This window comes from Octodon degus, unplaced genomic scaffold, assembly GCF_000260255.1.
Source record: "Octodon degus isolate 3935 unplaced genomic scaffold, OctDeg1.0 scaffold00050, whole genome shotgun sequence".
In the NCBI taxonomy this organism is placed as follows: Eukaryota; Metazoa; Chordata; class Mammalia; order Rodentia; family Octodontidae; genus Octodon; species Octodon degus.
In genome coordinates this window covers 12,498,111-12,517,392 of record NW_004524626.1, presented here as the reverse complement: position 1 = coordinate 12,517,392, position 19,282 = coordinate 12,498,111, and the positions used below count along the sequence as shown (strand labels likewise).

The 19,282-nt window shown below is 42.3% G+C and overlaps 1 protein-coding gene across 2 annotated transcripts in view; it reads right to left on the bottom strand.

Annotated features, from left to right (window-relative positions):
- The window catches only part of LOC101560467 (zinc finger protein 26-like), a 75,855-nt gene that overhangs the window by 52,938 nt on the left and 3,635 nt on the right, over window positions 1-19,282 (bottom strand). The window contains exons 5-10 of one of the 2 annotated variants that reach the window (XM_023716764.1): window positions 19,081-19,163; window positions 17,976-18,102; window positions 17,025-17,108; window positions 16,577-16,659; window positions 14,104-16,223; window positions 7,824-7,827 (exon numbers count right to left, since the gene is read on the bottom strand). In XM_023716764.1, coding sequence (XP_023572532.1) covers window positions 7,824-7,827; window positions 14,104-16,223; window positions 16,577-16,659; window positions 17,025-17,108; window positions 17,976-18,102; window positions 19,081-19,163 — 2,501 coding nt within the window. Of the gene's footprint in view, window positions 1-7,823; window positions 7,828-13,088; window positions 16,224-16,576; window positions 16,660-17,024; window positions 17,109-17,975; window positions 18,103-19,080; window positions 19,164-19,282 lie in introns of those variants that run through there. The other variant, XM_023716765.1, reaches the window with a different exon arrangement.

The following is a 19,282-nucleotide window of genomic DNA, read 5'->3' as shown; positions in this document are numbered from 1 at the left end:
CCACCTCCACCTCCACCTCCACCTCCACCTCCACCTCCACCTCCCTCCACCTCCACCCAGTGCTGGGATTACAGGAGTACACCACCACGCCCAGACTCAGTGGCCAGCTCAGCACGCCCAGGAGCGAGGCCAGTGCGACATGTGGTGCCAGGATCAAACTCCAGTCCCTGCACTTGCCTAAGCAGGCGCTTAGCCTGCTGAGCTATCTCACCAGCAGCCTCAGCCTGTGCAAGAGGAGAGCATGGAGAGGGAAAGAGGCTTGTCCTTGCCCAAAAGGCCTTGCTGCTTTTGCTGTCTCCTGCCACCTTAAAGTGTTGTCCCTGTGCCATGCCACCCTGCCTTGGTGCCAGCTGATTAAGGACTGAAACATCTACAATCTATGAGCTAAATAAACCTTTCTTCCCTTAACTTTGGGCATTGGTTTTTTTGTCTCAGTAAGGAGAGGAAAGTAACTAAGATAGCAGAGGCATCCAGAACTGACAGCCAAGGCAGCCATGCTCCCCAAAGGGAACGGCAGTCAAAGTGGGATGGCTACGTTCAGACTGCTTAGGGCAACTGATTTGGTAGATGCTGCACCAATGAGAGGGTCACCAGAGTGTGAGGGAGAGATTGGCATTCCGAATGCCCAAGAACTCGGGGACAGTTTCCAGGGAGGTTTCTGACTTCCCATTATGACAAGGTAGAACACACTGCGCTACCAACAACGGAGCAGCTCAGGTCTGCTCTATGTTGCCGCCTCCTTTGCAGCCAGTGCTCCAGAGGCCTATGTGAGACTCGCAGTGGGAAGCAAGAATTAGATCATTGCATTTCAAACCAACAAAAGAGCACAAAGATTAATTTCAAGCCTGGTGAGAGAAATAGCTCAGCAAACTGAGCGCCTGCTTAGCAAGCCCAGGGACCAGGCCAGCACATGCCACACCAGCCTGCCCCCAGGCGTGCTGAGCCAGCCACCTAGACTGGACATGGTGGCGCATGCCTATAATCCCAGGGCTGGGGAGGCTGAAAACAGGAGGATCACTATGAGTCAAAGCTGTGTAGTGAAACACTGTACCAAATACATACACACACACACACACACACACACACACACACACACACAAAGGAATAAGAATAATTTCAAGTTTGAATTAATCTTGAAAAGGTAATAAAATACACAAGACAAATAGATATCCCTCCCTTTAACCACAGCTTTGCTTACATTTCCAATAATCATAGCATCTTTTTTTCCTAAAACATCCCATACTCTAAAAGAAAAAATGATAAAATTAAAGAAACACCCTAACACTTTAGAAATTTCCCTGATAGGGCTGGAGATATAGCCCAGTGCCATAAGTGCCTTCCTGGCAAGCACAAGGCCCCGAGTTTGATCCCCAATACCACAAAAAGAAAAAGAAAAAGAAATTTCTTTGATGAAACATGACCAATGTTGAAATAATTCATCTGTCTCAGAATAACTTCAAAGAGAGCAGCAAAGATTAAAATGTACCTGAAACCTAATTCAAGAGTGACAGCCACTTTTGACTCTCCATTTGTCAGGCTAACTTTGCCTCCTGTTAAATCTAAAATTCAATAAAATAAAAGGTACCTTGTGTTGGGTTACTAATCATAAATGAGATGGGCCCATTCATAAAGGCCTCAAGCCCAGTAGTACTAAAATACTGTAAGTGATTCAATTCACGTGCAAATTGGCTCACAAGTTTTACTTGGTGCCTGTTTGAAAAACCTTTCCCTTGCATTTTGCTTCTACTGCTAAAGAGACACCCAACAAATTTGTCATCACACACAACCTTTGGAAACACATCCTTAACCATACCCACTTCTTGGGCCAGCCAAATAGCTCAGTGGATTAAAGCACCTGTAAATTCAATTCCCAGGCCTGTTGTGTCAGCACCACCCCCAGGGTGCGCTGAGATGACAATTGAGACTGGGCGTGGTGGTATGCACCTGTAATGCCAGCTCTTGGGAGGCTGCAAACAAGTGGATCACTACGAATCTGATCTAGTAGTGAAACCCTGAACACCCTGAAGATCCTTCCCTAAAATACATTTGTATTTGTGTGTGTGTGTGTGTGTGTGTGTGTGTGTGGCCAGCTCAGCCCACCAGGGGGCGGGGCTGGCTGGCATGTGGTGCTGGGGGACTGAATCGCGGTCCCTGTGCTTTGCTAAGCTTGTTCCAAGTAGGTGCTTTAGACCACTGAGCCATCTCACCAGCCCCCTCTAAATTCAAAAAAAAAAAAAAAAAACTTCCCCAGGAACATAGCTATGACAATATAATGTCCTTCTCCAAAGAAACTCAGCTGACACATTAGTGAAGGACATAGAAAGTTATCTTCCAGGTATTTAGGGTTCTAGTTACAACATATTTCTCATTTGCAAATCTTTACTTGCTGTCTCAGTTACTTTCTCCTCATTGCTGGGACAAAATACCCAACACCCAAAATTAAGAAAGGAGGGCGGCCTGCCCCTTAGCGCAGTTCTTTAAGTGGCTGCTTCAACAAAGCAGTCAGGCTCAGGTTGCTGTGGTTCAATCCCCACAACTCAAGACAGCCAAACCTGCCCTCAAGGCATTCAGAGCAAAAAAAAAGGAGTTTATTTAGTTCACAGTTAGTGGAGTTTTTCAGTCCACACCCACCTGGCTCTAAGGCAGAGTGGCACATGGAAGAGAGCAGCAGTTCATGGCACTGGAAAACAGCAAAGAACAAAGGGAGGAGCAGCAGCTCAAGCCTTTCTCCTTCCCCACATTGTATTCAGGCTACCTGCTCCAGGGCAGGTGAGCATTCACACTCATAATCCCAGCACTGGATAATCACAAACACTAGAAGCCTACCCCAGTGACTGTATGAGGCTTTGGGGGGACAACTGGACACAAATCATAACACAAACTAAAATCATCAGATATGAGCTAGGTAGGGTGATCTGAGCACTCAGTAAGCTGAGGCAGGAGGATCACCATAGGTTCCAGGCCAGCCTGGGCTACACAGTGAGTTCAAAGCCAGCCTGAACTACATCAGAAGATACTGCCTGTCTCAAAAATAAATAAGTGCTTCCCAGTACAGTGCCTGCCTGGCAAAAGCAACTGCCTGAGTTTGATTCCTGGTACCAAAAATTAAATAATCAAAACAAAGACAGAAACAAACCCTTTCATAACAGAAGCACTATCAACCTTTTTTAATGTATCTTGGGAGTCTCTGGGCCATAAGAAGTAGCTATTCCTTCAGGTGTCTAATACAAAAATTGTAATTACTGACACCTTGCTATTCAGCAAAGTCCTATCCACCCACCAGGATTTCCTGGACATACAAGCTCTCAGACACTCTGGTTGTGACACGCCTCCCTACACAGCAGCACATATGCGTTCAGTCAAGCAAACAACACCCAAAGGACTCTAAGACAATGTAGTCCAACTGGGGTATATCCCATGTGCAGGAGAGGGTGACTTCCTCTATCCTCAGGCTCCTGCCAAAAGCCAGGGTGCTAGAGAAGATGGCACCTAATAGAAAAAAATAAAAAACTTCAAAGCAAAATAATAGGAAAGCTGGGTATGGTGGCACACACCTGTAACCTGAGCACTCAGGATGCTGAGGCAGTAGAATTGCCAAAAGTTTGAGACTAGCTTAGGCTAAAGTGTGAGTTCAAGGCCAGCCTGAACTACCTAGTCAGATCCCGTGTCAAAAAAAAAAAAAAAAAAAAGGAGACTAACAGTCAATACATCGTATATTGTTATCTTCAAAGTAATTACTCAGAGTACAAAATATGGGCATATCCTAGACTTCTTAACCACTTAGAGTTAACTGAATGGACAACACCGGCTGTGTTTGCACTATCCAAAGGGCCCCTCTGCACAGCATACAAAATGGAGCTTACTGAAACCCTGTTGCTTTCCTTTAGCCAGGATATCCCTAGTAAAAGACAGGACCCAAACTTTTGGTCAAACATCAGGCAGTCACTTTAGCTATTAATGTCCTGGTTCTGTCTCTACACTTATCATGAACTCCAAAGCTATCATCACAAATTGTTTCCTTTGAAGTAAAAAACAAAACAGGCTGGGAAGATAGCTCATCGGTCAAAGCAACTGCCTGGCAAGAGCAGGGACTCAGGTTCCATCCTGGCACCCAGCCCCACACCATGCCAACCACCAAAACCCGCTTGTAATCCCTATGCTAGAGAGATTGAGATAAGAGGATCACTGAGTCCAAGCTGCATAGGAAGGCCCTCTATTAAATGAATAAATAAATAAAAAGATTAAAAAGAATCAGCTTCATGAGCCAGAGTGATAGCTCAGTAGAATAAGCACTTGCCTGGCAAGCACAAGGGCCTGAGTTCAATCCCTGGTACTGCAAAAAAAAAAAAAAAAAAAAAGCTGTAAGGGAGGGCCAGGGAGATAGCTCAGCGGCATCAGCAGCATAAGCATCTGCCTTGCAAGCTCAAGGTCCCAAGTTCAATCCTAGGTACCAAAAAAATAAATAAAACACATAAAGAGGGCCAGGCTTGATAGTACTGGCGTATAATGCCACCTGTCTGGAAAGCTGAAGCAGGAAGATCTCAAGTTTGAGCCTAACCTGGGAAACTCATACTCTGTCTCAATGTGTGTGTGTGTGCAGTACCAGGGATCTGTACCAGGGACTGAAATCGGGACCTTTCACTTGCCAGGCAGGTGCTTAGGCCGCTGAGTTATACCCCCATCACTGTCTCAAAATTTTAAAAAAGGGTTGAGGATATAGTTCAATGCGAAAGAATTGGGTTCAATTGCTATTAAAGGGAAGAACATATAAACCTTAGCTGACACAGGAACCAAGAACTAGGAACCGTGACGTCACTTCCGCTTCCAACCATTCGAAAAGCATACTTTTTCACGTTGTGGAGAATTTTACTTTATTACATAGGCTAAATATTCATAACTTTTTTTTTTCCTACTTTAAGAGTTGCATTTCCTGCCATTTAAAGCTGAGTTATCATGCCTGTAACTCTATACCCTTCCAACGTTCCATTAAAAACAAAATTCATAAACGGTATGGTGGCACATGCCGGTAATCCCAGCACGCAAGAAAGTGAGGCAGGAAGAATCCCTGCCAGCTGGAGGCCAGCCTGGGCTACAAAGTGAGCTCAAGGCCAGTCTCAACTACACAGTGAAACCCTGTCTCAAGACATTACAAAGCATTCACAGTTTCTTTCTCTGGAATAAGAGAAATCAGTATTTTTTTTTTTTTTAATAGCACCAAGGCAGACTTTCTTTCCAACAGGGTGAGCGCTGGCCCAGGAGGCTGCGACAAGGAGGACGGCTGAGTGTTCTGTCTCCCCGAATGACTTGCAGTCTACACACAAGTGCATTCCCAAAGATATGCGCACCCTGTAACCTACGAAGTAGCTTCTTTCTCCCTAAATGTAAGGTGTCGAAAACGCAGTCCTTCTCCACGATGAAGGCAGTCATTATATACTACACGCACGTACTAATAAAAACATTTTTTTTAATGAAAATAAATACATGGCGTGAACAAAGAAAGCCCGCGCGGTCGCGCCCGCAGCGCCTGCTCCGCGCGGACCAGGACTTTGGTGCAGTCTCCGCGACCCCAACCCCGGAAATTCTTTGCCTTCTGGGGAAAAAAAAAAAAAAAAAATCCAGAGACGCTCTGAAGACGCCTGAAAAGGCAGTCGCCGGCTGCAAAGCCCCGGAAGCGCCCCCTCGACCAACCCCGAGACGGACGGACGGACGGACCTCGGCAGCGACGGCCCGGCGGCCCCTGGACCGGCTCCCCCTCGAGGCTGCGTGGTGTTCCTGGACACACTCGGACGCCCACCGCCCCTCCTGACGCTGGCAGGGCCCCAACCTGACCTCACAAGAGTCTCGGGGAGCTCAGCAACCGTGGAGGAAGAAATTTGACAACCAGCCGCCAGACTGGAAGAGACAGCGTCGTGTGACGTCACTTCCGCCTTCAACCATTTGTCCAGGGCCATGGGATGAGGTTCTCTGTGGCTCTGGCCTCAGTTTATATTTCTTCGAAGGGAACCCTCCTAAACACTAACCCTGGTGCTGGACAGTGAACCCATAACCTTCAACTGAGGCTGAAGCCGTATTGCTGTGAATTTGAGGTCAGCAGAGAGTTCAAGTACAGCCTTAACTATATGACTCGACCCTGTCTTAAGAAGTAACAAAATTGTAAGATGGAGAAAATAATATAGGATACATATCATTTACCTTACCTAGCCACCCCAGTGCTTGCGCAATGGGCCCAGTAATAAAACATAAGGACAAGGGAGAAAGCTATAGTGCATACTTGCCCTCATCAAGGCTGATATACTACTACTACTACTACTACTCTAGTGTGCCTAACTTGCTAAAAGCAGAAATCAACACTGAGCATCCCGGTAGCACCATTCAAATAATCTACTAGACGAGGGAGCTGTCCTGCTGCCAAGTTTATTACTTAGGGCCCATCTCATCAGGAGGGTGACTAAAGATTGCTCCTCACTGAAATAAACTCATGCTCTGCATGCACATTGGCTTTTGCTCAACTATGCTTCCGCTGGCACCATATATGGTGCATTTAAAATGTTTTGCCTGTAGGCGTGGCATTCATGTGGCACTTTCTCAAGGAACCCTTTTTACTGCAAAGTACAGAAGTAGGCAGGTGTCCCTGCAATCAAATGGACTTATCATGCATCCATGAATCCCACTACTCACAAGTACATGACTTCAATGAAAGGGGAGTAGCTTACACTGCAAAATGATAGGCCATGTACTCATTTCATATACCACTAAATCAAGAAGTGGGGAAGGAGGATGGAGTGGGTGGGGGTTCTACTGCTTGGAGCAATTGATCTCAAGGACCGAAAAAACAAGTGTGGTGGTGCATGCCTGTAATCCCAGCACTCAGGAGACTGAGGCACAATGACTGCTGCAAGATCAAGGCCAGCCTAGGCTACATCCTGAGTTCAAGGCCAGCCTGAACTGCCTAGTTAGACCTTGTCTCAAACAAATCAAAGAACCAAAGGAAACTTGGGGTACAGCTATATACTTGAGGCAAAGAGAGTAATGTCTGCTGGGCACAAAGCTGTCTATGTCAGTTATCTTAGGACAAGGTCACTGTTTCTCATGAGTTTGGCAAGGCCTCATAAGAAGTGTATGCAGTTCACGGAGCTAACACACACAGTGACTTGCCCTGCCTCCGTAGACAACTCCTCTCTTGTTCCCCAAGGTATGTTTTGCTAAAGATTTTATGTTCTTCCTGTTTCGGATCTTACCCTTCCCTTAAAATTCTCTGTAAACAGCCTTTTCTGCTGATTGCATAAGTAAATGTGCTGCAGTTGTTGAGCAGTCCTTTCTCCCACCAGGTGAGGCTCCACCTGACCTCAGCTCTCCGACTATTGACTTCATTCTTTTATCCTCCACCATCTTCCCTCCAGAATTTCAAAAGCTGCACTGAATGCAGCAAATATCTAAAGTACAACTGAAAGCGGCACAACTACTGATAACATGAAGGTCTGGGACACTCTAACAGGTATTCAACCATGGCTGCTTATATGCATATTTTTATAAACTAAACATACACTTCTCCTGTAACCCCAGCACTTAGGAGGCCAAGGCGGGAGGATCGTTGCAAATTTGAGACCAGCCTGGGCTACAATGTGAGCTCAAGGTCAGCCTGAACTGCAGAGCCAGATCCTGTCTCAAAACAAAACACACACACTTCTTCCCATATCTATTTTGTATACAACAGCCATTATAATTTAGTTAACATAGGTAATAACACTGTGAAAATGTCATATTTGGAAAGAAATGCATATGGCCTATGGTAAGAAACTGCACTAGCTCACCAAGGGCAGAACTTCTCTTGAATCGTGTTGGGTAGAAATGTAACAAAAGGGAACTGAAATCCTCTTGTGGCTGGGTGCTTATGCATGACAGACTGTACACTGTCAGTTATCAACTTATTAATCTTGATTCTAAATTTACCTTCAAGGGAGCTGGGGAGATGGCTCAGTAGAATAAGCACTTGCCTGACAAGCACAAGGGTCTGAGTTCAATTCCCGGTTCTGCCAAATTAAATTTTACCTTCAATCCCTGCTCTAAAATAAAGATTTGGTTTCCTTAAGGATTTTTTTTTTTTAAAGTAAGTTCATTTATTACCATCCACAGATGAAGAAATGGAGTTTTTGTTTTTGTAAATGTTACTGGGACTTTTTGCCATTTTGGATGTTTTATTGAACAAGTCTTGCAATATAGTTTAGGCTGAGTTTGAACTCACTGTATATCCCAGGCTAGCCTCCAACTTACGAGTCTCTTGCCTTAGCCTCCTGACTGCTGGGATGACAGGCATGCACCAGACTCCCGTGGTTAACTTGAGTACAAGGTCACTTATCAGTTATGTGGTCGAGACACAACAGGAACTGGCTTCAGAGTTCAAGTCGGTTTGTTTTTCGCTTTTTGTGACAGCATCATGATGTAGTCAGGTAGTGCAGTTTAGACTGGTCATGAACTCCGAGAGATCATGCTGCTTCCACCTCAGAAGTGCAGGGATTAAGGTGTGCATTACCAAACCAAACCTAGCTCCACAATTTGTTGCACACTATATTGCACCACTAAGGAACGTGGGGATACCTTGCATCTGTCCTGAATATTAGCGCATATTAATACATAATTATCTTGTCATATTTACACGCATATTTTTCATCATTTCCACCCTTCCTGTCACACTCTTGCCCTTTTCCCCCTTTCCCATTTCCCTTCTGAGTCTATTTTTGAGTATTTAACCATGCCTATTTTAAGCTGTTGGGTGTAATGAAGCACCAAGGGGTACAATGCAAAGGGCATGCCCCTGCTGCATCCAGCTTTACAGGGTAGACTGCAGGGGTACCTGTCATAGCCAGCCCATCTCATGTCCCAGAACACAGGGCCCACAGGAGATGTAGAAGCCTGGAGGCCCTCCTATGCGTAACACAACTTAAAAGCCCACAAAGGGAGAGGCCCTGACAAGAAATGACCAAGCTCCCTAGCTTGCTTCCCAGCCCTTCTGGCTAGACTTTTCTAGGACGTCTGGCGAATGTTGACACAACCACCTCAGTACACCTGCCCACCTTAAGCCTTCATTGAAATGCTTACCATTACTTTCCCAAGGTAGACACTGCCATTCAAACCTTCATTTTTGTTGACACAGGGTCCCACTATGTAACCCAAGTCGGCCTCAAACTTGCATCAATCCTCCTGCCTCAGCTCCTGGGTGCCGGGATCACGGGCCCATGCGAACATGCACAGCTAAGGCTTTATAAATGGTAGTAATAGCCAAACTCCCTCTGCTCACTGGCCTATCAGATGCAATTTTTCTATACATTGGGGCCTTGTTTCATGTTTGTCTGATTGTATAATTCAGGTCCAGTCTGTGGAAAATCTCAACTTCTCCACCCAGTCAGTGTGTTAGAACAGGTGTCTACCAGCCTCAAAGTACCACAAGATTTTTACTTCCAGAGATTCATACTTGAGCATAATACCTGTAACTTACTTCTAGAGTATGGGAAACATGGAGGAATTTTGTCATTGTAATTATGGTTCCAACCAAGTTACTACAGGGCAAGAATATGGTCAGTCTGACTTCAACAGGTCCATGTCTCCGGTTTTGAAACAGGTTCTTGCTGTGTAGTAGCTCCTGTCTCAGCCTCCTGAGTCTGGGATAACAGGCATGCACAACACCTGGTAACCAAGAGCATATCTTTTAAAGAGGTTGGTAGGCCTTCTTGACACCCAGCTAGCTACATAAAGAGGCCACGGAGTAGGAATCACGGGAATTCTCTATGTGAGGTCAGTCTCCAACAGAGAGCAACAACTCTACAGGTGCAAGGAAGGGAACATGGATCCAATAATGAGGGTGCAAACCTCTTCTTTCCTAGGTAAGCCATGAGACAGGAAACCCATCCAATGCCTTGACTGCAGGGATATTAGGTCATAAACAGATAAAGAAAATACATGTAATCAGTTTTTTTAAAAGTAAAACTGGAAAATTTGATCATTACTTCATTACTTGAAAATGAGTCCATATCTGGGTCTGATTCAAATGGGTAAAATACATTTTATTTGAGTGCTGGGTCCCAAGACCTTACACAGGCAGCTATCTGTGTCACATTTCATATGCACCGTGCCAAACCTAAAGAGCTACGGCTGTTACCTGTGCAATGATTAAAAAAAAAAAAAAAAAAAAAAAAAACAGTGAATAATTGAAGTTAAAAAGTTAAAGTAACAGACATCTCAACAAATTCCCCACAAAATAATCCCCTTACACCTTACTTCATACACACTGATTCCATCCATAATCCTTGCCATTTTCTGGAAGCAGCTCTCAAGTTTTCTTTTGTATCTTCAGTTGCACTATCATGGCTGTCTGTGTCCTGAATTAATTCACAACAATGACCTTTCAAGGCATTTTGACTTTTGAGGAGCCCGAGGTCACCCAGTGCCAGGTCTGTCAAGTAAAGTGGATGAGGTTTTACAAGCATGCCTTTCCTTGATGGCACTCAGCAGCGCCTTTACCGTTTTTTTAATCATACTTTATAGACACACACTAAAAAAGGACTTCGGAACTGCCCTAGAAGGTGGCAAGTGTGTTTCAAGGGGAACATGGGAGTTGAGTTTATTTTAACCACAATACAGGCCTTAACATTCACTGTGTTTTTTTTTTTCTAATTTCACCTACACTTCTTGATATTCATCTTAGAAATATTTTGAGCTTAGCATCAAAAGCAAAAATAAACAACTAGCACTCAAACACAAAAGACTTTGTGAGAAATGCAAAGAGAAAAAACCTCAGAAAGTGGAATGGCAATGTAAACAATGAGAAAATAAATTTTAGACCATAGATGTGATAATGTGCTGACATGTAAAATATACAAGAAGCCAGACGTGGCACACACCTGTAATCCTAGCACTCAGGAGGTTGAGCCAGGAAGGATCACTGTGAGTTTAAGACCAGCCTGGGCTACAAAGTGAGCGCAAGGCCAGCCTGAACTGCACAGTGAGACTCTGTCTCATAAATGAGAAAAATAAAGTAAAACAAAATAAAATAAAAATGTATGGTACAATTCCACAGTAAAAAAAATCAAACATGCAAATTTTAAATTAGAAGACAGGCAACAGTGATGATGGCAGAGAAAATGAAACCCATGTTCATTACTGGTAGGAAAATAAACTAATACAGTGCTACACAAAAGCGTGTATTTTTCATAAAATCAAATAGATGGACCATACATCACATCAAACCAACCTCTGGGCTTATATCCCCCAAATGAAGTCGCTAACTCAGAGACAGTCAGTATAGTGGCACACATCTGTAAATGCAGCACTCAAGAGGTTGAGGCAGGATTGGCAGATTGCCTTGAGTTTAAGGCCAGCCTTGCTACTAGATAGTAAGACCCTATCTCAAGCATGGTAATAACAATAAGTTTGTCTTCTGGATGGTTAACAACCTAAGTTTGCAGACCAAAATTAGAGAAAAAGGAGGGCTGCAAGGAAAGCCAACATTACGGCCCTAGCCTTCCAAGATCAATTAAGACTCAGGACACATAAGAACTTATACTGTAATGTCATGTAACTCAGCAGTGTCCCAAATTTTCTGATTAAGGAGATTATGGGGCCAGAGAGGAAAGTGATCGATGATGTAGAGTGTGCCTAAAGAGAGTCACATGGAGAGAAAACACTCTCTCAGGCTTTCACAGAGAGCACACTGGCCAAGCAATGGCCATGACTCATCCACTTGGCTGACACTGACAAAAGATCTACAATCTGAGGTATAGGATCTCAGGATAAATCCTGAGGGGATTTCACTGACCTTATCAGACCCAAAAGCTTCAACTCTTTGTTGCATAGGTCCTGCTTTACCTTGGTCTTAACCATCCAGAAGAAAAGTATAAAAACGAAGTATAAGAAGTAAAGCCATGCTGTTATGTTGAGATGTAGGGGACTCAGGTCAACATTTTCTGACACTGACAGTCAAGTGGAAGACCCAATACTATTATGGGCTACTGGACTCTTTTAGAATATTTTGCTGAGTTAACACACCTATAATATTCAAATAACGGAACTTAACAAAAAAAGGATATACAGATGAATGTCCATTTTGTATCTGTGTATTCAAAGTGGTTAGGATAGATATATAGTTACATTCTCTTAATGGAGTGATTTGTTCTAATGGTGTTTGTAAATAGGATATCATGTCCGCATCTTGTACAGCAATTAACCACTAGGAAGAATGTAAGCAATGTGTTAATTATTGAAACTGTCCTACCAATTTGATTTGAAACTGTCTCATTGCTATTTGTTTATCAATAAAATTATGGGGGAAAAAAACAATTACATATTAGCAGAAAAGTGTAGAAATGAGGTATGAAAAGTAAATCCATATTAACATGCTGAGCTCTAAAGGGCTCAAGTCAACTTCTGACACTGTCAGTCTTACGGATAACCCACTACAATTATGAACTACTGGACTATATTGGAAGATTTTGCTGAATTCACGCACCTGTAATATTTGGATGGCAATGGAATACTCTTCTCTGATAAAACTACAGAATAAAAGGAGATATAAATGAAGGACCATTTTGTATCTGTATGTACAAAATAGGATAGATATACAGCTACTTTCTCTTAATTAAATGAATATAAAGATTTGTACTAATAGTGTTTGGACAGGATATCATGTCTGCATCTTGTGCTATGAATGATTACTACAAAGACAACAATATGCAATGTATTAATCATTTTAACTCTCCTACCAATCTGTTTTGAAAATGTCTCACTGCAATTTTTTCTCAATAAAATTAATTTAAAAAAACAAACAAAAAAAGACTCTATCTCAAAAACAAGCAAAAACCAAAAAACCCACTTGCTCACAGACAAATTTATGTTCACTGCAGCAATACTCATCATAGCCCTCAAGAGACAAATGATACAACTAGGCATGGTGGCACACTCCTGTGATCACAGGATGTGCAAGGCTGAGGCATGGAGATCACTGAGAGTCTAAGGCAAGCCTGGGCTACACAGCGAAAACATTTTTTTTTTTTTTTTTTTTGGCGGAACCGGGGATTGAACTCTCTTGCACTTGCCAGGGAAGCACTTATTCTACTGAGCCATCTCCCCAGCCCCATAACACATTCTTGAAGCTCAAGACAGTGAAGTGTTTCCATGACACAACAAATAAAAGCTTAACTATGTGAGATGAGGGACAGATATAGTGGGTTTATCATTCTCATTATTTAATAATGCAGACATCAGACCCTAAATATAAAAGATAATTTTCAATCACATTAAACATATATATTAAGAAACACTACAGTGGAAATTAGAAACTTATACCTGAAGTCATAAAAGTACAAATGCTGAAATATGTAAAATTTACCTACTAAAGAACCATCCAGAAAGCCATGACTGTTATTTAAGATTTTAGGACATAAAGCAGATCCCATATCACGTAATATAGTTTCTGTTCAGCTCAGAACACCATTTAGTCAAAGTTAAAACAACAAAGTGATTTTCCAACATTTCTACCTTTCATCTAATTTTTCTCCACTGTGAAATTAAACTACTTGCCAGAACAGCTCTTCCAAATCAACCCATTTGCTCTACGGGAACTCTTCACATATTTATTAAGACTCAAGGAAATACAAAAGGTTTGCATGTTTCTTATTCTATATAGCTTTAAAGTCAATTCTTTCAATGATGCTCCCATGTCCCTTAAATTCATGGAGAATCTCAAGTTCTTCCAAGCCACGTTATGAATGTTCACATTGCATATACTTGTAAGATTTCTTGGGGCTGAATTGTAATTGCTAAGGATCAAGGATTTCCAAAACATTTTCTGAATTCTTCACATTCAAAGCATTTCTCTCTAAAGAGTTTTTATCTTCATTACTGTCAGGACTTACATTATCATCAGGACTAGTTAAGGTTTCCCCACATTCTTTATATTCATATGGTGCTGCTCCAAACGATGCAGGTGTCTCTCCAAATGGTGCAGGCGTCTCTCGAAATGGTGTGGGCGTCTCTCCATACGGTGTCTCTCCAGTGTGTTTCCGTAAATGTTTATTAAGGCCCGAGTGCTCAGTAAAGGCTTTTCCACAATACTTACATACATAAGGTTTCTCTCCAGTGTGAATTCTCATGTGAACACGAAGGTAAGAGGACCATAAAAATGATTTGCCACATATCATACACTGAAAAGGCTTCTCCCCAGTATGCGTTCGCATGTGAATAGGAAGGTAAGAAGAACAAGTAAATGTCTTTCCACACACTGTACACTGAAAAGGCTTCTCTCCAGTGTGAATCTTCAAATGTACGTTAAGATACGAGGATGATGCAAAGGCTTTCCCACAGTGGTCACATTCAAAGGGCTTCTCACCTTTGTGACTTCGTACATGTGCAATGAGGCCTGAGGAAGTAGTGAAGGCTTTCCCACATTCCTGGCATGCATAGGACTTCTCACCAGTGTGATTTCGTAAATGTATAGTAAGGCCTGAGCGTGCAGTGAAGTCTTTCCCACAGTAAGTACATTTATATGGTTTTACTCCAGTGTGAATTCGAAAGTGGGTCTCAAGGGATGAGGAATTCCTAAAAGATTTTGTGCATAGCTTACATTTGAAGGGCCTCTCACTGCTATGAGTTTTTATGTGTACTGTAAGTTGAGCAAAGCTAGTGAAGCCTTTTCCACATTCCTTACATTCATATGGCCTCTCCCCAGTATGTGTCCTAACATGCTTAGTAAGACATGAGCGCTCAGGGAAGGTTTTCCCACATTCCGTGCATTCATAGGGTTTCTCACCAGTGTGAGTTCGCATGTGAATGCGAAGGTAGGAAGAACGGGAAAATGCTTTCTCACACAGGTTACACTGAAAGGGTTTCTCTCCAGTGTGAGATCTCAAATGTGCAACAAGAGATGAGGAATAAGCCAAGGCTTTCCCACATTTGTAACATTCAAAGGGCTTCTCCCCTGTATGAATTCTTATATGTTCAACAAGCGCTGAGGATGTACTGAATGCTTTCCCACACTCCTTACAGTCATAGGGTTTCTCACCATTGTGAATGAGGACATGCTTAGTAAGGCCTGATCGGGCAGTAAAGTCCTTCCCACAGAAATTACATTTATAAGGTTTTATTCCAGTGTGAATTCGAAAGTGAGTCTTAAGGCATGACGAATTCCTAAAGGTTCTTGCACATACCTTACACTGAAAGGGCTTCTCACCAGTGTGAGTTTTTGTGTGCTCAGTAAGTTGAGCAAAGCTGGTGAAGGCTTTTTCACATAAAGTACATGCATAGGGTTTCTCACCGGTATGTTTTCGTAAGTGAATGGTGAGCCATGAGCGTCCACTGAAGGCTTTCCCACATACTTTACATTCATAGGGTTTTTCCCCAGTGTGAGTTCGTATGTGTCCAAGAAGGTAAGAGGATCGCGTAAATGCTTTCCCACAGACATTACACTCGAAGGGCTTCTCTCCAGTGTGGGTTCTCAAATGTGTGGTAAGATAAGAGGAAGAAGCAAAGGCATTCCCACAATGGTCACACTGAAAAGGTTTCTCTCCTGTGTGACATCTCATATGTTCAGTAAGGCGTGACGGTTGAATGAAGGCTTTCCCACATTCCTTGCATTCATAGGACTTCTCCCGAGTGTGTTGTCTTAGATGTACAATTAAGCTGGAGCGCTGCGTGAAGGCTTTCCCACATTCTTGACATTTATATGGTTTCTCAACAGGGTGATTCTGCATATGAATATTAAGGTAAGCCGGGTGTGTGAAGAATTTCCCACATTTCTTACATTCATAGAAATTTTTCTCAGTAGGCATTTGAGCATAACTATCACCATTTGTAGGGACAGTAAAAGCTTTCCCACACTGTTCCATTTCAGAGAGGTTTTCTCCACTGTGAGTTTTCATATGGCTCTGAAGCTGTGACTGATTAACAAAGGCTTTCCCAGAGTCACTGCCCTCAGAGGATTTATCTTGAGTAGAAGTTGTTTGGAAAGTATCTAGAAACACAGTGGAGGACTCTGCACCCTGCTGGTTCAACAAAGAAATCTTCTCTTCACAAGTTTTCACCACCAGTGGAAGGAAGTCTTTTTCACACTGATTATACTCTGAAGTGCCCTCTGTATTCAGAGTACTTATGTGTGCCTGAAGGCGGGTGTGTTCACTGAAGACTTTTCCAGAGTGCTGAGGGTCACAGAGCTCCCCTCTACTGTGGCTTCCTACCTGCTGATAAAGCGAAGAGTAAGAATTACAGATTTTTCAAATTTATGTGGGAATGTGTGCTTGTGGAAACTCAGCACCAAGTTTCATGGTGGGACTTATCTCTAAGGACAATAGCCTCAGAAGTTGAAAGTTCCTTAAATATCTCATTTGTGTTGACAGAATTCCTAATCTTTCCTCATTATTTTTGAGACAGGTTCTCACTGTGTAGTTCAGACTGCCCTTGAACTTATCATGTAGCCCAGGCTGTCCCTGAACTCACAGAAACCCTCCTGCCCAGCCTCACAAGCCCTAGGATTGAAAGTGTGTACCACGAAGCCCAACAGTATTCCCTCAGAAATATCGGATTGACTCTTTACCTGTTGTATCCTGTTTGATGTATCTGACCAGAAAATATCATTCTCAAGTGCTGCACTTTTGGTTTTAAGGTGCATTTCCCATTCTGAAGTGAAACAAGAAAACATGTTGTAAGGGTTTCCACAATTTGAGAGGTTAAATTAAAATGCATGTTTATTAATAATTTTTTTCTAAAAAATTTGAAATTTGACAATGATTAGAAACAATCAAATCAGGAAAGAAAAGACATAGCCACACAAATATAGGAACTATAAACTCAAAGAGGAATATAACCAACTCATTAGTATGACCGTAAGACTGAGACAAAATAATAGCATATGGAAGTTAAAAATATCCAAAACCATCGAGTCCAAGGACCTCAGCCTTCATATTCAGAGCAGTCTTTTAAATTTTCCCATTATAATTCCAACTATGTTGAATTAATCAATAACATTTTTTATTAACACTCACCTTTGAGAAAGCCTTGCTCCACTATGGTCAACTCTACTTCCTCCTCCAACCAAGAAATCAGACTGGGTTTCAACAGCTGATGTCCTACACACAGGAAAAGACACATTCAAATTAGACTAGGCTCAAGTAAGACATGATAAACCTTCCCATGATAGAAAACTTTTTTGTTTGTGACAGGGTCTTGCCACGTAATACAGGCTAGCCTCAGACTCACAGTAATCCTCCTGTCTCTGACTTAGTGCTAGAGCTATATCCTCCTCAACAGAGTGGGACTTTTTTTTTTTTTTTTTTTTTTCTTCTCAGTACTGGAGATCGAGATCGAACTCAGGACCTTACGCTTGCCAGGCAGGAGTTTATGCTGCCGAGCTTGACTTAGTGCTAGGATTATAGGTACATGCCACAAACCCAGCTGAAAATTATGTTTTTGATGAAAGTATTAAAATTACTTCTACAATAGCTAAAAAAATAAGTAATCATATTTTGGGTATATTGAAATTTGTTTTTCATAATGCCTAAAATCATCAGGCTTATGCACACATTAAAAAACCTATAAAGGAGCTTAATATTCTCATACTTCAAGCATTTAATAAATGGTCTACGTTCTCTGAAAAAGAACTCCATTAAAATATCTCTTCAAGTAAAACATGTAAAGCACAGGAAGTTCTCATAAGGAAACATCACAATAATGGTTCTCATCTTTACAGTGAAACAGGTTCATATGAAAGGGTTAAGACAGATAAAAGACAGAATCTCAAAATGTATATTTCTACTAGAAGGATGGTGATGCTACTGATTCTAGGAGCACAATTAGTTGAGAACCACCATGGTACATTAAGTCAAGTTCAGAGAGAGCATATTCCTTATTTCCTACTATATCTGAGCTGACATCCCTAATCCTGGAATAGTTAAGTACGTTCTCTAAGAGGATACAAGAAATGGTGGCAGTCTTACCTACTGTGGACAGGTTCTGGTAGTTCTCCAGCATCACATCTTTGTAAAGATTTCTCTGAGTTGGGTCCAAAGAAGTCCACTCCTCCTTGGTGAAGTCTACAGCCACATCCTCAAAGGTCACAGAGTCCTAAATCATCACAGAAACTGTAGGTTGGACCAAGTAATATCACCCTCCACCAACGTACACAGGTGAGTGAAGAAATGACGCCAATGCCTATGAGGATTCTGAAGAGTCCCACATTCTATCCCAGGGTTCTGCTCCCAGTTTTACGCCTTTTGGCACCTCTTGCATGTGAACTTATCTCACCACAATGAGACTCACAGCTCTTTGCATACTAGTTCCTAAATAGCACATTCCTGGGCATGTTACAAAGACCTGCTAAAGTGTGACATATAAATATAATCATGTGAGAAAAGACAGTGTCACCTTCCTTGCCATCTGTCAGAATATTCAAAAATAAATACCTAAATATCACCTAGAAAGTAAAGATTCACATGACGGTAATCCTTCACCTATAAGAGAGCCCTATCTTCTGGGGAAATTCAATTAGGGGCTGAGTGTTGCTATAGATGCTTTTTTGCTTTAAGAAGCGCTGGCAGCAGATTCACTTAAAAAGAAACATGTCTTCCTACTTGATTGAATTATGCTATTTTGAGGAAGGGTAACAAGCTTGACAAACTGTACATATCCTTACATTCATCATTATCAAAATATATGTTCAAGGGCCGGCCAAACAGCTCAGCAGATTAAAGCATCTGCAAGCAGGCACAGGGGCTGGAGGTTTGATCCCCAGGCCTGCCTCGTCAGCCCCACCCCTGGGACGCACTGAGATGGCAACTGAGACTGGGCGTGGTGGCGCACACCTATAATCCCAGCTCTTGGGAGGCTGTAAGCAGGTGGATCACAAGTCTGATCTAGTAGCAAGACCCTGCACACCCTGTAGACCTTTTCCTAAAATACCAAAAAATAAAAAAAATTAAAATTCAGAGCTATTGTTCCCTCACAGGTGAAACCTATTTACTCTCAAGGATTGGCCCACTTTTGATTTGCTGACACGGAATTCCCAATCTAGACTCAACACACAATGCAAAAAACAAACTTTACCAGCTGAATCCCTCCAGAAGTATGTTCAGTCAAAAAGTCCTGCTGAAGTGCTAAATCTCTGGTCTGTAACTGCATTTCTAACTCTGACAGAAACAAAAAAAGAAATGAGAAGAAAAATTAATTTAGGCTTAAAGAAGAGTAACATATTCAAGGAGTTGACCAACTTAGCAATATCCTGTCTCACAATAATTTTAATAAGGGT